Source organism: Gymnoscopelus microlampas (assembly GCF_963454915.1).
Source record: "Gymnoscopelus microlampas genome assembly, chromosome: 6".
In the NCBI taxonomy this organism is placed as follows: domain Eukaryota; kingdom Metazoa; phylum Chordata; class Actinopteri; order Myctophiformes; family Myctophidae; genus Gymnoscopelus; species Gymnoscopelus microlampas.
Genome location: NC_139943.1, coordinates 11542912 through 11559699, shown reverse-complemented (window position 1 = coordinate 11559699; position 16788 = coordinate 11542912). Strand labels below are relative to the sequence as shown.

Genomic DNA, 16788 nt, shown 5'->3' with positions numbered 1-16788 from the left:
TGTTACTGAATGTGTGGTCTACCAGGAGGCTCCGGTAGGCTGTTATCAGCCATTCTATGGGCGATTCAATGTTACTGAATGTGTGGCGTGTCTACCAGGAGGCTCCGGTAGACTCTTATCAGCCTTAACGTAAGTCCCGGAAAAGACGCGCTGTGATTGGCCGGAAAAGACGTGCTGTGATTGGCCAGTAGTCATTTTGATTGGCAGTTGGACTAAAATTTCCCAAAATATGATTTAGGCTACTATTCTGTGCATATCGGAACATAACTCGGACGGTGCTGAGTCAGAAGGTCAAATGATTAGCATGGTAAGCCACGAGGCAGGTGGCGGAATGGGGCTCCGGCCGTGCTGTATTTCAATGTGACTCCGCCCCTTGACAGCACATGCGTTAAAGGACGACTTCACCGATTCATCTTCATATAATTGGTCCTCACTAATACTCATGATAAAATGGTGCCATTTTTTTCTACTTGGTCTGTGTCTCATAGGAGGGCTGTGGACAGCCCAGAAACCCGTCTACCAGTGACATCATCGTTAGGCATGATTTTTTTTCCAACAAGATTTCACATTTCTTATTTAGATTTTTATTAACACAAGAACAATGGCTTCTTTTATTGCATTGCAACTTTACAGGAATAGAAAGCCTGCAGTTTCTATTAGCTTGGATTCCCCATTGATGATGTCACTGGTAGACGGGACTCTGAACTGTCCACAGCCCTCCTCTGAGACACAGACCGAGTAGATTTTTTTTTTTACCATTTTATCATGAGTATTAGTGAGGACCAATTATATGAAGATAGGTTGAAAATCGGTGAAGTCGTCCTGTAACATTGAATCACCCATAGAATGGCTGATAACAGCCTACTGGAGCCTCCTGGTAGACCACACATTCAGTAACATTGAATCACCCACAGAATGGCTGATAACAGCCTACCGGAGCCTCCTGGTAGGCCAGTAGGGACCTACTGGCCCATAGCTATGGCGTGATAACGGCCCCATTCAATGGGATGAGAACATAGGTACTTCTTCTACTCTACTACATCTCAGAAGCAAATACTATACTTGCACTCCACTACAATTACTTGACAACATTAGTTACAATAATACTTTGTAGATTTTGATTATTATTACAAAACATACATTAATAACCACTTCAGCTCTGTGGTTAATGTATGTTTTGGCACTTGAAAATAGCCGATCTACAAGCTCACAATGTGTCGCCATGCGACACATTGTGAGCTTGTAGATCGGCTATTTTCAAAGGATCTTTATACATTTTATACATTTGAAAACTTGTGAAATGGGACCTTCTGCATAATGAGCATTCTATTTTTGTTACACCAATACTTTTGTACTTTTACTCAAGCCAAATTTTAATTCCAGACTTTTGCTTGTAACAGAGTATTTCTACATTGCAGTATTGATACTTTTACTTAAGTAATAAATGTGAGTACTTTTTCCACCACTGAGAACTTGCAATTCACTCAGCAAAAATACATCTGAATTCTTTTTTTTGTAAAGACGTATTTATTGACAGTGTACAAAGTATATCCATCCATTTTCCTATCTGAAAACATTTTTTACAGACAAGGTTTCAGAGACGATAAACAGATGCAGCGAAGCAGCCCAAGCCCAATAGTTATTTCCCATTTGTCGGTTCCCCCCTGGGCCAACAACATATCAACCCATATACATTCTTGTCAACTTCTAAATAATTCATCACAACAACTGTTTAAAATGACACGGCAGCATTATTGTTTGTTTTCATTTTCAAGCGAGCTTCTCCTCCCTCTCTCTCCTCTTCCCCGAGGCCCTGGAAATCAAAGCCAGGTCTCATTATAGAAGGTGTGGAGCATGTGGAGCATGTGGAGCGCTGCTGCAGCACAACAACCCACTAGTAAACACACAAACTTCCCTCCTGGCTGCTGCTGAGCAGCGTTGCCAAGTCTGCTTATTATAAGCGACCTTTTGGGGGCTTGTTTTCAGGGACGTGCACAGATAGACTCTAGGTGGTGCTAGAGCACCTGCCCTTTGCCCTCTTGACCAGAAGTGCCCTTTTGAAAAAAAAGAAGAAAAAAACGTGTTTTTTTTTTCAGTTTGCAGGGGGTCCGGGACCCCTAGTACTACAGGGGGTCCGCCAAATCTTTATGTGATATGATTTTTCTTTTTACCATAACCACTCGAAACCTAGCATCCCTTTTCTGAGGAGAACTTTAGCCAAAAATAGCCGATCTACAAGCCCACAACGCCTCGCGCTGCGAGGCGTTGTGGGCTTGTAGATCTGCTATTTTTGGCAAAGAGGTATAGGTGTAGAGGGAAAAAAGAGCAGACCAAGTAAACAAAAAATTATAATTTACTTGAGACCACCACCATACAGCCCTACCCTCAGTGCAATCAAGGGGGCGTCATTACACTTGTGTAATGACGCATTTTGAAACATTTTGAGCCCCTCAAAATGTCTGTGCACGCCAGTCGCTTGCAAATATTGGTAGTTGCGGGTCGCGTTTTTTTTGGGGGGCTTTTTTCTAAAGTGCATGTAGTTTCTTATTTGGGCTTGTTTCCAATTTTTTAGATTATTGTTTAAGCCAGTGGTTCTCAAACATTTTCCGGGTCAAGGAAAGCCACATTAATGTGTATTTCTCCACGGATCCCCATCTGAAACTATAATTTGTGCCAGGGACCCTCGTACCAGATTTGTGTATAAATGTTTCAAAAACATTTCACATTTGACACTTTTTTACCTCAAGATATTTGAAAACAATAGCAGATCTACAAGCTTACAACGCGTTGCATCGAGACGCGTTGTGACGCGTTGTAGATCGGCTATTTTCAAATAGCCAATGTAGGTGCTCATGTGGCCTAGTCGCTTCTTTTGGGCTTGTTTTCATAGACCTGGTTGCTTATTTCCCTTGCGCAATCTGGCAACAGTGCTGCTGATCGAGAGGCAGGCAGGATGTGTGTGTGTGTGTGTGTGTGTGTGTGTGTGTGTGTGTGTGTGTGTGTGTGTGTGTGTGTGTGTGTGTGTGTGTGTGTGTGTGTGTGCGTGCGTGCGTGTGTGTGTGAGGGGATTGGGGATTGGGAACCCCTGTCAAGAATGCAGATTTTAACCCAATTTCTGCACAGCCACACACACAGCCACACACACACACACACACACACACACACACACACACACACACACACACACACACACACACACACACACACACACACACACACACACACACACACACACACACACACACACACACACACACACACACACACACACACACACACACACAAATGCACCAACACGGACACAAACATTTTTATTACTATACTCGTAAGGACAACAGCTTGAGCTGTGAGCTTGTCGATCTGCTCTATTCACTGCACGGCAACTAAGTATAAATGAGGCATAACCCCAACCCCTAAGCATAAATGCCTAACCTGGACCTTTTCCTTGTAATTGTATACGCCTTAATATTCTATAAAAACAATCATTTCTCTTGTGAGGACAATATTCCTGGTCCGTGGGGACGTTTGGTCCTCACAAGTATAGTAATACACCACACAGTCACAGTCACACACACACACACACACACACACACACACACACACACACACACACACACACACACACACACACACACACACACACACACACACACACACACACACACACACACACACACACACACAGAGTGTAATGTTGTATCAGTGCTAGTGATAGACATATTTAAAGCCTCATCAGTCAACATCACACATCAGTAAGCCTATACTGTAAGCTATACACATCCAGATGGTATACGATGTGTTACAATAACCTTTGATTTTACACCACTTGTCTGTTGTCACAGATACATACTATTAGCATTATACAGTAAGCCTATGTGAATAAAATGCAGGCTTTGGTTCAGATACTGAAGCAAGCTTGCTGTTGGTATAGCAGGCAGCCCTTGACGTTGTTTCTCTGGTTGAATATTTGAGGCTGAATATGGGCTTCAGTTAGAAGTTGGCCCTCCACTGGGGACCGCGGTCTCACTCCGTCTTTGAAATCTCCAGCATGGATGTATTAAAGGAACCCTGCATGGAGATTTGTTATATAGGCAGCCTTGCAGAGGAAGCTTTGCATTTCATCTTGTTTTTACCATGTGGCATCTACAGGGGGGCGAGCCGTCCACTGGTGCGTCCACCAGTGGTGGAAAAAGTGTTTTACTTAAAGGAGGAGTTCACCCAAAAAATTACTTATTTTCTATCAATTGCACACCCTGTGAAGCCTTGAATCCATCGATTCTTTTTTGTTTTTGTCGCATTCCTAAGCTAATAATTTGATTCCCGTCTCCTACCGGCTAATGTATCCGGTAGGAGACACAAAGTCGATTATTTGTGTCTCCTACCGGAAATACACACGGTCATCAAATTATTGTCTTAGGAATGGCACAAAAACAAAAATAAATCGATGAAATCAAGGCTTCATGGCGTGTGTAATTGATAGAAAATAAGTCATTTTTTGGGTGAACTCCTCCTTTAAGTAAAAGTATCAATACTGCAATATAGAATGTGCTTGAGTAAAAGTGCAAAAGTATTGGAATTAAAATGTACTTAAAGTACCAAAAGTAAAAGCACTCGTTACGCAGAATGTCCCATTTCAAGTTTTCAATTGTATAAACATCTTTTGAAAATAGCAGACTGGCACTTTTTGTTCACATTGTTCAACACGCACTAGTATTGCATATACAGTATGCATACACGCCTCTCCTGGTTATCTGTCGAACAAAAAATGCTTTGTAGTTTCCTTATGTTCTTCAGAAACATTATTTTAAATCAAACACCAGATTATTCATCAACCAACACACACAATAATTACACCAGGAATGCCAGCCGTGGCCATTTAACACTTCCTGCCCCGATAACTAATCTCCTCAAACACACAGTTATTTATAGATCTATTCTGGAACTTGTTACCATCTCGCATTCATCTCACACAAAATAAATTATCATTCAAGATACTGTAGCTTTAAAGACACACTTGTTGCAGCAGACCACACACGACCGGAATCTTAATCTTATGTTGTGTAAAATCTTTGTATAATGTATTGTAATTATGTATTTTTCACGTTTCTATATTTGTAAGCATCTTACAGTATATGGACCCCAGGAAGACTATAGCTGCCGCCTTGGCGTCAGCTAATGAGGATCCATTCAATAAACAACAATAAGGAGACTCATAAGCAGGGGTGCAATGCTCACTGGACGGCCTGACGGAACCTATTTGACCAGGAGCACACGCAGGCACATGCATTTAAAACTACTTTAAATTCGCACCTCAACAAAGTTTTCAAAGGCTCCCGACTCACACCTAGCGAATTAACATAGGAATAAGCCTAGATGCATATCAATTGTCCATTGTGTGTCTTGCAGTGTAGGTGTTAAGCGACGTGGGCGTCACGTCATTGAAATAGAGTGCAAGAGCATACCAAATGAGCATTGCATGCCTGCTCATAAGGACCACATGGTTGGTCAACTAAATTCACAACAGACAGGTATGATATCTTTAGCAGCCAACAATGGGGAATGTGCAAGAAGGCAGAATTGGGCATGTGTACATATAAACCTCACCTGGGTATAATACATTATGCAAGTGCAGCTGCTCAGGATTCTTACAGTTTGCATGCAGTTTTTAGTTTTAATTTGTTTTAGTTTCTTTAGTGTTTTGTCCTTGTCCAATTTCAGCCAGGGCTCTGACAGCCGCAGGGAGAAAACTACTTCTGAGTCTTGAGCCCAGGGCTATGAAAGGCCTTCAGGCTTTTTCCAGACTGTTTGCACTGTCACACAAACAGTCTGCTAGTGGAGTGGTGTTTGTCCTTTAAATGACCTCATCGTCTCCGCCAGGCCGAAGGCATGGCCGAGACGGTGTTCACTCTCCATTCCGACATCTCACCACTCCGACTAGTGGCTTCCGCGTGCGGTTAGGGTTAGGGTTAGGGTTAGGTATAGGGTTCGTCAACGTCGGAAAGGCGACATGTCGGAAAGGAGAAATGGACGATGTTTTGCCATATGGCCATGGCCAAAACATCTGATCTGCATTTTCAGTGTGTATTCCTTCCACGGTTCTGCATAAAAGAGTCTCAGGTCAATGTGGAGAATAGGCTCTATTCACAGCAGCCATATTATGAAGACATTCACAGGTGTTACCAATGATACTAATGAAGGCTCTGTTCCATTCTGGTCAAGTCAGGGCGCTGATATTGTGCATGTTGGCTCACTGGAAACACTCTGTTACACCAGTGGGTCTACAGTTGGGGTCCAGGGACCCTCATGGGCTTCCAAATGGCCCCTTACAGGTGTGTAACTCTGAGAGTGTACAAATGGAACCAAATGGACCCGTAAGGGTCCATTTGGTTCCATTTGTACACTCTCAGAGTTATGGGGGTCGTGGAAACCACTGTGCTACACTAAATGGAACAGAGCCTGCATTAGTATCATTGGTAACACCTGTGAAGGAAGTGATAATATGGCTGCTGTGCATAGAGCCTATTGGGACCTTTGACTTAAGAGAACGATTTCAGTAGCTCTTTTCCTTAGTGATCTTAATGTTGCAATCTGTGGTAACAGTTGTCTTGTCTGATGCCATTTCAACTCTGTGGTTATGCACAACTTCTCTGGAGCAGTTAGTACAGTATTGAAATGTGTTTGTTTACTGCATCACTCGAAACTGACTTAAAACACTTCACACACCCAAGTTCCCCTCGGTTTCAAACTTAACGGTTAGTGCTTAATTAATGTTTCCGCAGCAATTTTCAGCACTCATCGGGGACAACACTGAGATGCAGAGCAACTGTTCAAAATAGAGGATACTCTTCCCTTGTAGGATAGACCTGGGTAACTACTTAAGCCCTATTTTATACCTTTATGCAGTGTTCTATGACACACGTGTCATGGTGCAATTCGTTGTGAGCTTGCAGATCAACTATTTTGCCTTCTTTTTTTTATAAACAATTTGAAAATGTTTGAATGCACAAAATAGGGACACCAGGATGAATGCGGTTAAGTATTGTAAATCAGATGTGCATATTTCAAGTGATGTGATCCATAATGCTGAATGTTTGTGATAAGATTATTGCACCTACCATTATTCAGCAATCACAGAATGCCGAAAACAATATGATTATTGACACAGTACATACTGACATAGCTAGATCAGCTCAGTGGCCTTGTGGTTAGAGCAGGGGTCTTCAACAGGGGGTCCGGGACCCCTAGGGGATCCTCAAAGTTACTACAGGGGGTCCGCCAAATCTTTGTGATATATATATTCTTTTTACCTTAACCACATGAACCCTAATATCCCTTTTCTGAGGAGAACTTGAGCAAAGAGGCGTAGAGGGGAAAAAAGAGCAGACCAAGTGAACAAAAAAAGTCTAATCTGAAACCCAATTTTAGAGGAGGGGGTCCCTGCTTCATCTCTCTCTCAGCTAGGGGGTCCTTGGCCTGAAAACGTTGAAGACCCCTGGGTTAGAGTGTCCGCCTTGTGACTATGGGGTTGGGGTTCGATCCCCAGACGGGTCATACCAAATACTTTAATAATGGGACCTAGTGCCTCCCTGCTTGGCACTCAGCATCAGATGTCGGATTTGGGGTAAGTCCCTGTGACATAATTAGCGTCATGTCCAGAGGGTTTACTTGTACATCAAGCTGCCTCACACTAAGGATGGGGGGTTGGGGGCCTATGGGCCTCAGGGCTCGGCAAGGCTTACTAGTAGTAGTAGCATAGTATAGTGTTTGTTGGGTAAGTGGGAAGTCTGTGTGAGATGAGAGAACAATGGAAAGAATGGATTTTTCTTTCCTCTTTGCAGATCTAAGCTCAGCTCAGTCTCAACTCACGAGGGAGGGACTCGGAGTAGAGCGTCTGCTCCTTCACGTGGAATTGTGGAAAGGAGCCAGTTAGAGGTGGTTCAGGCATCTAGTTGGTATGCTTCCTGGTGTCTCCCTATAGAGGGAGGTCTTGGGTGTGCGTCCAGCTGGGAGGCGGCCATGGGCAGAGGCAGACCATGGACCAGATGGGGGGACCATAGCTCCACCACGCTGCATGCCTTGGAATGCCTCAGGATCCCCCCAGCCATGGGAAAGGGAAGTCTGGGATTCTCTGCTGGAACTGTTACCTCTGCGACCTGACTCCAGATAGCTGGATGAAGATGGGCCACCTATTCGTTTTAATAATGCGTTCACATACTAAAAACCTATATATTCTTTTGTGCATCAGTTGATGTTTTATTAACTATAAGCGAGAGGTTCCCAAATCTCTATATGCCAAGGAATCCCAGACAGCCATAGTCTCTGGCTATGGCTGTACACCCCCCCCCCCCCCCCCCCCCCATATTGACATTATATTGACAATAATAATAACATAATAATGACATGCCCAAAATAGGGATGCCAGGATTACAGTAATCTCAGAAACCAGTCGGTAAGAAAAAAGGCAGAAAACGTTTTTTTTTGTTTAGTTTTTTCCTCTGGGGGGGGGCACCACCTCCTTTTTTGTGAAACAGGAACTCGGTTTGGCTCCGCCGAGTCCTCCCCTTTCTAAAATCCACTTCCTCCCGGGTGCTTCAGTGCTTATTCCTACTAACAACAACACTATATGTTTAGGGCAGTGGTGCTGACAGATTCTATTAGGATTAAAATGGCACAGTAATGTTTTGAATTGAATTGGAAATGAAATCACATATACACACGCGTACACACACACACACACACACACACACACACACACACACACACACACACACACACACACACACACACACACACACACACACACACACACACACACACACACACACACACACACACACACACACACAGCATATGATTTTCTTTCCCATTTTCCTATCCTTTCCAATTGGCCCCCCTTTGGTGGCCCCTCGCTTTGAAAAGCTGTGATATTGGCTACCCGTGGGAAAGCAAAGATAGCCCATTACCATGGATGATCGAAAACGCATGCATTATGCATGCCAAGGTGGGGAGTGTTCAATTGAAATCCGTCAAGGTTAGCAGAGTGGAAAAAGAAAAGAGCACACGGCTGACACGGAGGGCATGTACGTAGTATATGTCTCTGAGAAGTTTATTCACGCTGGAGTGTATGATGAAACCTGTGTGTAACCGCCGTGTCCAAACACACAAACACCTTCGAACGCCGTCAGTTCAGCCAGTACAAACATGATCGGGTACAAAGATCAATTTCCTCTGAGCTGCCACGGATTGGAGAGAAAACCCATCGGCTTCCATGTTATGGTCCTGCAACTGGGAAATGGACATTTTTCCCCCAGTATCTTTTTAATCATCACAGCACATTCACAAGTTTCAAAAGGGAAAATAAAAATTAAAAAAAGTAAAATTAAAAATATCTCGACAACTGCACAACAGGATTTTTTTCTCCCCCACCACCCTCCCCCCTCCCCTCCAGGACTGAATGCATAGGATTATACAGTTAGAATACAGTATTTCAACATGTTTTTACAAAGGTTTATATGTCAGAGAGAGAGGAAACGAGAAATAAAAATAATAACTGCACAGCAGTAAGAAAGGTAATTTGTCGAGTATAGATACAGTCATTTATCATACGCACGGACGGCGAAACAGCTTGGAAACACAGGGCAAAAAAAACTAACAAACAAAACAAAACAAAAAAAAAAAACACCATTGGAACAATTTTGCGCTATAGTCAATCTACATTAGGTTACCCATTTTGCCTTAAGACTAATTTGGGAATGCCAGACATTTTTTTTTTCTTTTTAGGAAACCCAACTCAGCTTGGCCACATTGCTTTACATTTATTCATTGGGCATTTTTGCCTTATAGCCACCACGGTCCTACTAAGCACACACCACAGACACACCCAAAGGAAATGCACAGACCAAAAAACTGTAACCGTAAAAAAAAAACATCAAAATCATACTGAAATGTCTTTCCGCCTATTGGCACACAAATGGCTGCAGCAAGGGTATATAGCTTTCTTCTTTTCTTTTTTCTTTTTTTTTGTTGAGAGCACACAAAATATCACGAGTCCAAATACATTGCTGTGTCTATAGCACTATCGTCGCCATAATCACCTATAGGTTACCAATAGTAGTAATTTGGAAATTATATATATATTTCAATAATCCTATTTCAATATAAGGCACGTTTTTGGTTAAAGAAAGGCTCTGAAACGAAGCGTTTTGCATCACTGTCAGTGAGAGGAGTCGGTGGTAAACAACAGCGGTGACAAGGATGGAGTCTGCAGTCAGCATGCAATTAACCCATTGAGACCTGGAACGCAATCTGTGTGTCATTTTTAGATTTCGTTGGGCAATTAAAAAATAGCAGATATACAAGCTCATAGCGCGGCACCGAGTGTCGCGCTATGAGCTTGTAGATCAGCTATTTTTTGAAAAATCATGAACATCATTGTAACTCAAATCTTAGCTTCTGGGGGTTCCTGGAACTAAATATTTTACAAATGTTCGCTTTGAAAAATATATAATCCAAAATTTTGCCACAAATTAAAAAAAATAGCAGATCTACAAGCTTGTAGATCTGCAATTTTTGAATAGCCAAAGAAATCTAAAAAGGACACACAGATGCGTTCCCGGTCTGAATGGGTTAAGATCAAAAGCCTCCCCCGCTGATTCCATTATACAGAGTGCCACTCTGCACTGTGCTGAGTGGGCAGCGCCAAGTGCTGCTGGTTACGATGCCAGGATACCATGCTGAGAGAGCAGGCATGCGGGCAGGCAGACAGGCAGGCAGATCTCAGGCTCAGTGTATTATAAACATCACTTCAAGCCAATAGAGGCAGGTATCGCCTAACATTCTGGGGTCCAGAGCATTTTTGCTCAAATTTAGAGAGATACTCTTAACGTCCCTCTTACACACCAGGAGTGTTTGTTTTGTGAAATTAATTGGCATTAATTTAATCCATTGAGACCTGAAACCGATTCTACATGTCTCCTAAATCTTAACAGTTTTCTGAAAAACGTATGTTTCTATATCAGTGGTGTTCAATCTTTTTCATGTCAAGGACCCCCAAAATTGTATGTATTTGGCCGCGGACCCCCATCAAAATATTTTGTTCCAGGGACCCCCAGAAGCAAAGATTTGAGTTAAAAATGTTCACTTTAAAAATATATATATTCAAAAACACATTTTCACGAATTTTCAAAAATAGCAGATCTACAAGCTCGTAGCGCGGCACTCGGTGCCGCGCTATGAGCTTGTATATCTGCTATTTTTGAATAGCCCAATGTGTAAAATAATGCTTTTTTAGCTCAAATCTAAAAATGACACAGTTCCAGGTCTTAATGGGTTAAAATGGGATTATTATTTTTTTTTAACGTTGAACTGAGAGACTGAGCAAGCTGTCGTTCCTATGATTCCTCACCTACTGTATCAACTCAGTCACCTCATTTGGTCCTGCTCCAATCACAGTAGTCCCTTTAAAACACTGTTTCCCAAAACCATGGCTCGGAATTTCTGGTTTCATTTCATTTCTAATTTCATTTCTGGGTCAGGAAAGGTTGGCTCAAGACAGAGCCCCCTGTCCTTCATCATCATCAGGCAGGATCTGATCAGGACGGATCTGAAAGGAGTTCAGTTTCAGCTTCCCCCAGCTGATGGCTGCTCAGATGGTGAGATGATGAGCACTCGAGGGAGGGAGAAGTTAGGGGTTATAAGTGTCAGGGACACCTGGATATGTATTGCTGGGCGGGGCTGGGAGAAGAAACGATTACCTTCCTATTACCTCTCGTGTGACGGCCACGCCTTAATTCCCCGTTACGCCAAATTGCTTCACCAAAAAATGCCGATGTACAAGCTCACACCGCATTGCAAACGCGACACCGTTGTGAGCTTGTATATCTGCCATTTTCACTGAACATTCGCCACCCCAGAACAGGGACGTACGCTCGGTTTCAAGTTTATACTTCCGTCATAAGAACGGTGTCACTTGCTGAAAATAGCAGATCTACTATCCGGCCATGATCTACCATTTTCGGCAAGTCAGTGACAATTAAGCATTAGTTTTTTTGTCGTTGCAATGTGCTCTGAAAAGTAGTGGGATTACTTAAATGGCCCAGGAAATACCAAACAAGACCTGACACCCGCACTGTGGACCCTGACTGCCGACACTGACATATCAATATCGTAATCACTATAGCAAGTATGTACACGACTGAACCTCCAACCACCACAGCATTATACCAAGGCAGAAAACGTTATATTATTACTCATTCAAAACAACGTACCATTTACCGTAAGTACCAAATGCCTCTCAGGCAAAATCACTAACATCGACCATTTTAACAGAAGAGGCTGAGGGAATGCTTGATTATTTGGAGTATGTGCAGCACTACATAACACCACAAATGCATGAATGAGGTGGAGAATTTTCTCGTGTATTGCTGCTGTTGTTTACTGTTACATCAAGGATTCCCACCCAGCCTGTGGGGCCGGCCAGGGGGCCGTCAGGATATTGCAAGGGGGGCCCCCGAATAATTATTGACAAAACACAAAGATTTGAATTGATAATATAACATTAACATAAAATATTTAAGTATTTTTTTTTCTTTAAAACCTTGAAAGATACATTTTCATTATGAAACCAGTATACCACCACGCGGGTTCCATTGATCCAAGCCGGCATACACAATCGATGGATTGATTGATCATTAACCCTTTAAGGCCGGCCGGGAAGGAAACGCAGGTGTGTCATTTTAAGGTTTCTTTGGCTATTCAAAAATAGCAGATATACAAGCTCATAGCGCGGCACCGAGTGCCACGCTATGACCTGGTAGATCTGCTGTTTTAAGAAAAATCGTGTCCCTGGAACATGGATGGGAGGGAGTCCGCGGACAAATACATATTATTTTGGGGGTCCTTGACACAAAAAGTTTGAAAACCATTGATAATAATAATGAGCAACATAAGTAAAAAAAATATATAAAAAAAAACATTAGGAACAAAAAAAAAATAGTGTTTTTTTTTTGAGTGAATTTGTAAAATGATTTGAGTTAAAAGCTTTCACTTTAAAAAAAAGTATATATATATTCAACCTAAAGATTTGCACACATTTTCACAATTAAAAAAGAAAATAGCAGATCTACAAGCTCGTAGCGCGGCACTCGGTGCCGCGCTATGAGCTTGTATATCTGCTATTTTTATATAGCCAAAGAAATCTTAAAATGACACGGATGCATTCCCGGTCTAAAAGGGTTAAAAAATAAACGTGCTCTAAAAATTCTTGCCATCCATCTGACCGCATGCAGCCGAAAGGTGTCAAAGTGGTCAGGTGGTTGGGCCTCGTTGAACGCTTTTGAGATTTGAGTGTGTGCCCTAATCCATTGGTTCTCTTGTATGGGGGGTCCCTGGCACAAAATATTTTCAGGGGTCCGCGGCCAAATACAAATAATACAATAATCAATTTGGGGGTCTTTGACAAAGGTTGAGAACCACTGCCCTAAACCATGATAAAGGTTGGGAACCGCTACTGTAGATGAAATGCTGGGCGAATATGTCTTTCACTACACAATGCTGTAGCTCATGTTACACTGACTCCATCACATTACACATGACATTTTGTCCAGGACTACGGGAGGCATGTGACAAGCTTTTTGAAGCATTAAAAATGTATTTGAAAACAAAGAGCAAATAACCATTTTTGTAAAAAAAAAAAATACGAAAAAACTGTTGAAATGCATTTTTCCTGTGCTTTTTGTCGGAGTGGAATGTGTCGCTGCACAATAAAGGGAGACAGACTGTGCTATTATCGATTTCCGTATAAGCACAAACGGCAATTGAGCTTGAAGCAAAAGTGAGTCCAAAAAAACAATAAAAAAAAAAAATCACACTGTTTGATTTTTTTTTCTTTTTTTGTGTGAAAACTATTGGTAACCTGTCACTGATACGAGCCTGTGCTTTTGTTGGATTTAAACCAATGTCCCCGTCAGGATCGCTTTGGTCTCTGTCAAAAAGGTGACAGCAGGCTCTCTCCCTACGTGTCAGCGAGTAGGCGACCTTGAAATGACATTTAGTTTTCTTTCTTGCCCTCAAGCCTTACAGTAGGCGTCGACCTACATAACACATTCACACACTCACATTCAAACACACACATACTGTGGGTAGGTATGCATGTGTTTGCTCACGTATTGCACTCCACACACACACGCACACGCGTACACGCGCACGCACACACACACACACACACACACACACACACACACACAGGTACACACCCACAGGCTAAATAGAAACACTATCCACACACCACAAGGCGGTCCATTAAAAAGATAATTTTCTCCTTATAAAGCTTTCCGCATAAAGACTGCACGATTAAAAAAAATATATAATACAATTCTTAAAACCTTTTTTTTTTTTTCTACACAGGAAGAAATTGAACATCTGATTAACTCTCGACGCCAGCGCGCCGCTCTCCCACGTCCAGGGGCTTAATTTCTCGGAGAAGTCTTTCCTTTGTCTCGCACCGCGGCGCTCTTGGGAGAAGGATTCGGTGAAGCGTTGAGTGAAGCGTGTGGACCTCGAAGGTTTGGCAAGCGAGCTTTTTTTTTTTTTTAAGGCGTATGTACCTGCGACAGTGTGACCCCTCTATACCTGTTATGTCATTAGTCCCAGCTATAATCTACTCTGTGCACTACTCTGTGCACTGCTAAAAATCGTCCCGGGGCTGTACGTTCGTAACAATAGACGGATATAAGCCCTATTTCGTGACGACTGCTGGTCCCTTTTCTCTTCTCTCCTTTTCCTTATTCCCTTGTTTTCCTTCTCTGATGGAAGAAATAAGCCCCTGGGGGGTGGGGGACTGGGGGGGGACGGGACAATCGCACTGGCGGCTTCGTACCGCTCACCCCCCCAACCCCACCCCAACCTCCCCCCCGCCTCTCTTCCAGTGTGGGTTAGAGATCAGTCACTTTGTTCTCCAGGGCCGCGGCTATCTGCTGCAGCCGGAGGGTCAGCTGTTTGCTCTGGGCGGCCGGGTCTTCTTCCAGGGACGCAATGATCTGCGTGGGGGGGGCAGAGAGCAGTGTTGATTTCGTCGACTAAAACTATGACGAAAAATCGACTAGATTTTTTCACTGACGAAAACTCAATAAACTAAGCTATGATGACTGAAACTAAGACTAAATATATCGACAATTTTGTCAACAAATAAAAACTAGACTAAAATGTTAGTGAGGGAAGTCATTTTATATTTGGTTGCACTCGGGTGTTGCGCTCTGAAAATAGCAGATCTACAAGCTCACAACGCGTCGCGCTGCGACGCGTTGTGAGCTTGTAGATCGGCTATTTTCAGCATGCAACCAAGTGTAAAATCAGCCATTACGACGCCATCAAGGCACCGCCAACATACATTATAGTCGACTAAATCAACCGTAGATTTAGTCGACTATAATTTTATGATATTTTTAGTCGACTAAAACTAGACAAAAACTAAAACATTCCAGATGACTAAAATATGACTAAAACTAAATAGAATTTTATTCAAAAGACTATGACTAAAACTAAATCAAAATTTGCTGACAAAATAAACACTGGTAGAGAGGAGGAGGAGGAAGGGACATGACAGAGGGAGGTGGGAGAATAGGGAGGGGGGGTACAGAGGACAAGCGAAGACACAGGGAATGGGCAGAGAGAGACAAGGGGGGGAGGAAGGAAGATGGATGAGGAGAAGAAGAGAGTGAGAAAGAGAGGTCGAGAACGACGAGTACACTTCAGCGTCGACGACGGTTCCCCTGCCAGACGAGCCGCACGTGTGTGTGTGTGTGTGTGTGTGAGTGCCAACTCGGGGGGAGGAGAGTGACAGGCCTATTTGTTTATCTAACTTGTTCATTAGGCCTTGTTTATCCTCCCTTTGCACGACGACCCGAAGTGGCAATGCATTGCATATACGAGAAAGCCCATAAAAAAATCAATTCCCCGAGCAATTTTCCAATTCACGTACCACAAGAAGTTTCAATTAAAATTCCATACAATCACTTTTCAGACTCCCCATCAAAAGAGCGGGGAGAGAGAGAGAGAGAGAGAGAGAGAGAGAGAGAGAGAGAGAGAGAGAGAGAGAGAGAGAGTAAGAGAGAGAGAGAAAAAATCCTGAATGATATGGTGGGCAGCGGTGCGTTTAACCACATATGCCCATTTCAAAAATAGCGAATATAGCCGATACAAGCTCACAGAGAGCTTGCACATCTCCCAATAATAGGGATGCCAGGGTTAATACGGTTGAATGGAATCTTCTCCGTTTGGGTGAGTTATACGCAGTGGTTCTCAAAAGTTGACTTGAGGGGGTTCCAGGGGGGTCCCCAGCTAAATTAATGATAGTTAATATGAACCAAATGGACCCTTACAGGTCTGTAATGGACACCGTAATGTAAGACGTATGGATGTCCGTGGCTTAATGATGTGTCCTTGAAATTAAAACCACGAGAACCACCGAGTTTTGCAGCAAAAAGGCCAGCGGTTCGGCCCACCTTTGGCTTTTTTTGGTGATTTTATCCACGTTGATGTTTTTTTGTCTCGTTGTACTTTTAACCACTAAACCCTATACCAGGGGTCTTCAACAGGGGGTCCGGGACCCCTAGGGGGTCCTCAGAGTTACTACAGGGGGTCCGCCAAATCTTTGTGTGATATGATTTCTTTTTTTTACCTTAACCACTTGATCCCTAGCCTTTTCCTGAGGAGCACTTTAGCCAAAAATAGCAGATCTACAAGCTCACAATGCCTCGCGCTGCGAGGCGTTGTGAGCTTGTAGATCTGCTA

The 16788-nt window shown here is 43.0% G+C and overlaps 1 protein-coding gene and 1 long non-coding RNA gene across 2 annotated transcripts in view; both read right to left on the bottom strand.

Annotated features, from left to right (window-relative positions):
- Positions 1–9076: 9076 nt before the first annotated feature.
- Positions 9077–11255, bottom strand: LOC311047283. Its single transcript, XR_014600958.1, has 2 exons — positions 10601–11255; positions 9077–10560 (listed from the first exon to the last, which is right to left on the bottom strand). It is a non-coding gene; the product is annotated as an uncharacterized lncRNA (long non-coding RNA).
- Positions 11256–13687: 2432 nt separating this feature from the next.
- Positions 13688–16788, bottom strand: part of plxnb2b (plexin b2b) — a 338202-nt gene continuing 335101 nt past the window's right edge. The window contains exon 41 of the mRNA XM_084059938.1: positions 13688–15035. Within this exon, the coding sequence (XP_083916064.1) occupies positions 14931–15035 (105 nt within the window). The 3' untranslated portion in view covers positions 13688–14930. The remainder of the gene's footprint in view (positions 15036–16788) is intronic.